Here is a 4,742-nt window from a genome sequence, read left to right as displayed (position 1 = left end):
GATACGGTTGATGATGCAGTTGATGATGGTCCTGATGAGGATAATGAACAAGATCATGATCATCAGACCGTAGGTGAGCAGACTGATGATGTTTCAGCAGCTCCACCAGAAGTGGAAGGGGTGAGAAGGTCTATAAGACAACGACGACCTTCAACTAGATACAATCCACATGAGTGTATTGCTTACATATGGAGGAGAGACATAGAGCTTTCAAGAAGCTATGGCACATGATCATAAGGAGAAATGGGTTGAGGCCATGAATGATGAGATGAGGTCTTTGCCAGAAAATCATGCCTATGATCTAGTAAAGTTGCCTAAGGGAAAGAGAGCACTGAAAAACAAATGGGTTTTTAGGCTCAAAGTTGAGGAACATTGCTTACAACCAAGATACAAGGCAAGATTGGTCGTGAAGGGGTTCAACCAGGAAAAGAGCGTTGATTTCAAGGATATTTTCTCACCAGTAGTAAAGATGTCCTCTATTAGCGTTGTGCTTGGGATCACAACCAATCTCAATCTAGAAATTGAACAACTCAATGTAAAAATTGCCTTCCTTCATGGTGAGTAGGAAGAGGAAATCTACATGGAGCAACCCGAGGGATTTGGAGTCAAAGGAAAGGAAAACCTGATATGTGAGTTGAAGAAGACCTTGTAAGGCCTAAAACAAGCTCATAGACTCCAATATAAAAAGTCTGACTCCTTCATGTTGAGCCATGAGTATAAGTTATAACAGGACAAACACAGGTCACTATGTGTTTTTTAAGAAGTTCTCAAATAATGACTTTGTTATTCTACTTCTATATGTAGATGATATGTTGATTGTTGGTCGAAACATGAACAAGATTGAAAAGCTAAAAAGAGAGTTGAGTCAATCTTTTGCTATGAAAGACTTAGGACCAGCCAAGCAAATCCTTGGGATGAAGATAACTAGGGATAGAGTGAGCAAAATGTTATGGCTATCTCAAGAACAGTATATTGAGAAAGTTCTTGAGAGATTTAACATGTTCAAGTGTAAGCATGTTAACACTCCACTCGTGGGCCACTTTAAACTCAGTTTAGTTCAATGCTCACAAGTGAGGAAGAGCAAGAGAGAATGAAACAAATACCAAATGCATCTACAGTCGGCAGTTTAATGTATGGTATGGTATGCACAAGGCTGAACATTGCTCATACAGTTGGTGTACTGAGCCATTTTCTCACGAACCCTGGCAAAGATCACTAGGAAGCAGTGAAATGGATGAATCTGAGATATTTGAGAGGTACCACAAGAGTCTGTCTAAAATTTGGTGAAAAACAAACTATATTAGATAGGTATACAGATGCAGATTTAGCTGGTGATATTGACTCTAGAAAATCTACATCAGGGTACCTAATGATCTTTGTGGGGGGGTTGTCTCTTGGCAGTCGAGACTGCAAAAGTGTGTGGCATTATCCACAATGTAGACTGAATATATTGTTGCCATAGAAGCCAGTAAGGAATTACTATGGCTTAAGAAATTCCTACAAGAGTTGGGGCTAATTCAAGAAACATACATTTTGTATTGTGATAGCGAAAGTGCTATACATTTAAGCAAGAACTCTTCCTTTCATTCTAAGTCAAAACAGCGAGACAAAAAGGCTTAGAGACAAAGAGGAAAAACAGAGCATGATACAGAGAAAAATAGCATATGGAAAAACAGAAATAAGGCTGAAAAACAGAGAGAGAGAGAGAGAGAGAGAGAGGTGTATGTGAGAATGCTGTGAAGCTTTTGCAAGAAAACAAAACAAGTAAGAGAGCTCAAGGAAAGGGCAGTAGAGAGCAAGAACCTGTTATAGAAGTGAAGATGGAGATCTCACGAGGTGTTATTCGGACTACCCAAAGAGTCGACAACAACGCTTCTGTCTATTTGTAATAGGTTTATTTGTTTTATGTTTTTTTTTTGGTTTCTTCTTGATGTTCATTTCATCCGTTGGGGTGAATATTGTAACCAAGGTTGTAGCCTTGAAATATATGTGCATACCTCTAGTGTAAGCTCTAGAGGTTGTCAACACCTTGTATACTGAGAAAATAGTGAATATGTTTCGGAACCTAAGGTTCCATGGTTTTTCCCATTTTTGGGTTTTCCACGTTAAATTTCGGTGTACTCTCATTTTTGCCTTGTGGTTTCGTCTATTTGGAAACTTGTGTTGGTAGTGCAAAACTATATGACGTGTCCTAAGGCATTGTGCTTGGTGAAGGACTCGGTGGTTCGGGGAGTTAGGGAGTCATAGTGCATGAAGGCCCAAGTAGGAAGCAAGGGAGTCAACCCATCTCGTGGCTTGATCTTCAGCTTAAGCGTATACAAAGGATGATGAGGCGTCCGGACAAATTAAATCAATATAGAATCTTCGAAGATAAGATAAAGATAGGTTCCCCCTTCTGTATGTTTTTCCCTGGGTATTGTTGTATATGTACATAAATACATACACAGATTCCAGTTCTAATCCAGAGATGGGACAGTAAATGAAATGGCATGGCATATGAAGGAAGGAAGATGCCATATGACGTTTGTTAACAGGTACAGGTACAGGTACAAGTACAGGTGAGCTATTTATCTTAATTTTCCCGGAACTATTTTACCTGGGATTCACAGATCACGCAGGCCATTAATAAAGCCAGAGGTAGGAGGGCATGATGATCACGCCAGAGTTATCTGAATGCATAGCTATAATAGCTATGGTGGTCTGGCCATACACAGATTTGCTTATGGTGAATGGGAATACACTACAGATCTGGGTTCGATATCTGTGTGTAGTAGTAGTAGTGGTAGTAGTAGCAGTAGTTAGGGTCCTTTGTTTCTTCTACATATTAAAGTCACGCCAGATCTGTGGTATTTTGTGATGAGGAATATGTATAGTTGAGAATGATTAAGATGTGGGTAGTTAACAAAGAAACTCAAAAATTTTATTATACAAAAACAAATGATATATTATACAAACCCATATACATATGTAACATGAGTCTGCCTGGTTGGGAGACAATACATGATCCTCCCAAGCAGCCCGAATGGGCCTCATCATGTATCTTTTAAGTACAAAATATACAAGCAGAATTGGATAAATTCTGATCCAAAACGAGTTTTGATTTTCAATGGGGCAACTCAAAATTATAAAGAATCCAAGAATAAGTGAGTAAAATTCAGGTCCGATCTCTCACACTACTTCAGCGAGTAATTCGGATTGTGGACTCGGGTGAATATTGTATTGATGGGCCTCCAGATTACCACTCGGAATGGTGTTCGCGTCGCTCGCATTGCCAAAGCAATGGAGGCATATCATGAGGGAGCTCAAAACCAGTATGGCTGCAACAGGACCAACGAAGAAGCACACGTAGATAGGGAAGGAGACATAAAAGAACGCTCCGATGCCACGGGACTGGTTCTGGCAAGCTCTGGACATGGCAATGTCCACATTTTCTTGACTGTGAGCCTCAAGCACATCAGATCGAAGAGGCATGGCTTTCACAAAGATTACATACAAACAGTAGCATACAGCCTGAAAATTAAACATAAACGACAGAATGTTCACTGAAAAGCCACAAGAAAGCAATATGGTGGAAGGAGTTCCCGGGTCTTTCAATATTGCACTGCTGTGAATGAAAGCCTCCATATTGACACCGATCATACAAAGGGAAGTCTGTTCAGGCAGGTATTAGTTAGAAATCACAGATTATATACCATATACACATCATTCATCCGCTAATCATGAGACTGATGAAATACTTTACCAGCGTCAAGACAATTGGGTAAGCCATCACCTCCATATTCCTCAGGACCATCATCGTGTGAATTCAAGGGGATTACAAGATATATGATCGAATTACGAATTTAATATGCAACAGCTTGAATGATGAAGGAAGGAATAGAAACTTGAATGATGAAGGTTCAAGGAATTTAAGGAGGGAAGGCGAAAAGCAGATGTAGCAGATGTGTCACACAAGTGTTCATGTACGCCATTTTTGTTTTGGTGCCATTTTGACCGTCATACACATAATAAGAATGCCAAAACAAAAATTTAAATATCCATTTTTCATGGAAAGGGCCCCTACTAATAATAATAATATTAGTTGGAAATTTGATTGAAATTTTAAACAATATCATTCTCATGTTGAAATAATATATATTCTGAAACATAGTGTGAACCATACGTGCAAAGCATTCGTTGATGGTTCAATCATTCGCGAAAGAAAAACACCCTCAAAGATTGATAAATACCATACTTTTGGATTAACTATTTATTATGAGGTAGATAAGCTTAAAAATGAAAAAAAAAACATTAAAGAAATGGGAAAAAACAAAAAACAACACAAGAATGTTTGGATAACATTCGCATTCGTTTTCCAACGTAGGAAAACGAATGTTATACTAGACGAACACGAATTTTACGTACTATGTTCTGAAATGTTTATTCTTAATTTCTTTACTAGTAATATTAGTTGGAAATTTGATTGAAATTTTAAACAATAACCTTTATTAAATACATACGTCAAGAGTTTATAACTCTAGGTTTGATTTTAATGTTTTAAATTTTAAATTAAAAGTAAATTTTTTTACTTACATAAAATTTTAAGTTAAAAACTAAATTTTTACTAACTTTTTTTTTCATACTTATTTTGTATTTCATTATCTTTGTGAGGTAGTTATGTTTATTTGTGCACTTTCTATAGTAATGAAATGTATATCCTCGGCGGAGGTCTGCGGTGTGGGCGTCTCACCAGGAGACCCGCC

At 37.9% G+C, this 4,742-nt stretch overlaps 1 protein-coding gene across 1 annotated transcript; it reads right to left on the bottom strand.

Annotated features, from left to right (window-relative positions):
* Window positions 1-3,168: 3,168 nt before the first annotated feature.
* On the bottom strand, window positions 3,169-3,864 carry LOC147861497 (uncharacterized). Its single transcript, XM_087322399.1, has 2 exons — window positions 3,743-3,864; window positions 3,169-3,651 (listed from the first exon to the last, which is right to left on the bottom strand). The coding sequence occupies exons 1-2, from the start codon at window positions 3,794-3,796 to the stop codon at window positions 3,169-3,171; spliced, it is 537 nt and encodes a 178-aa protein (XP_087178525.1). The 5' UTR covers window positions 3,797-3,864.
* Window positions 3,865-4,742: the final 878 nt, after the last annotated feature.

This window comes from Azolla caroliniana, unplaced genomic scaffold (genome assembly GCF_043228905.1).
Source record: "Azolla caroliniana isolate FFs.n. ecotype wild unplaced genomic scaffold, voAzoCaro1.0.p SCAF_7, whole genome shotgun sequence".
Lineage (NCBI taxonomy): Eukaryota > Viridiplantae > Streptophyta > Polypodiopsida > Salviniales > Salviniaceae > Azolla > Azolla caroliniana.
The sequence above is the reverse complement of the archived record's forward strand: the minus strand, read 5'-3'. Positions and strand labels throughout refer to the sequence as shown.

Excerpts from the sequence above, each read along its gene's own strand:
- LOC147861497 (XM_087322399.1), bottom strand. The coding sequence starts at position 3,796 with ATGATGGTCCTGAGGAATATGGAGGTGATGGCTTACCCAATTGTCTTG. Across the intron at positions 3,652-3,742 it reads ACCCAATTGTCTTGACGCTG|ACTTCCCTTTGTATGATCGG; the intron begins GTAAAGTATTTC and ends CTGCCTGAACAG.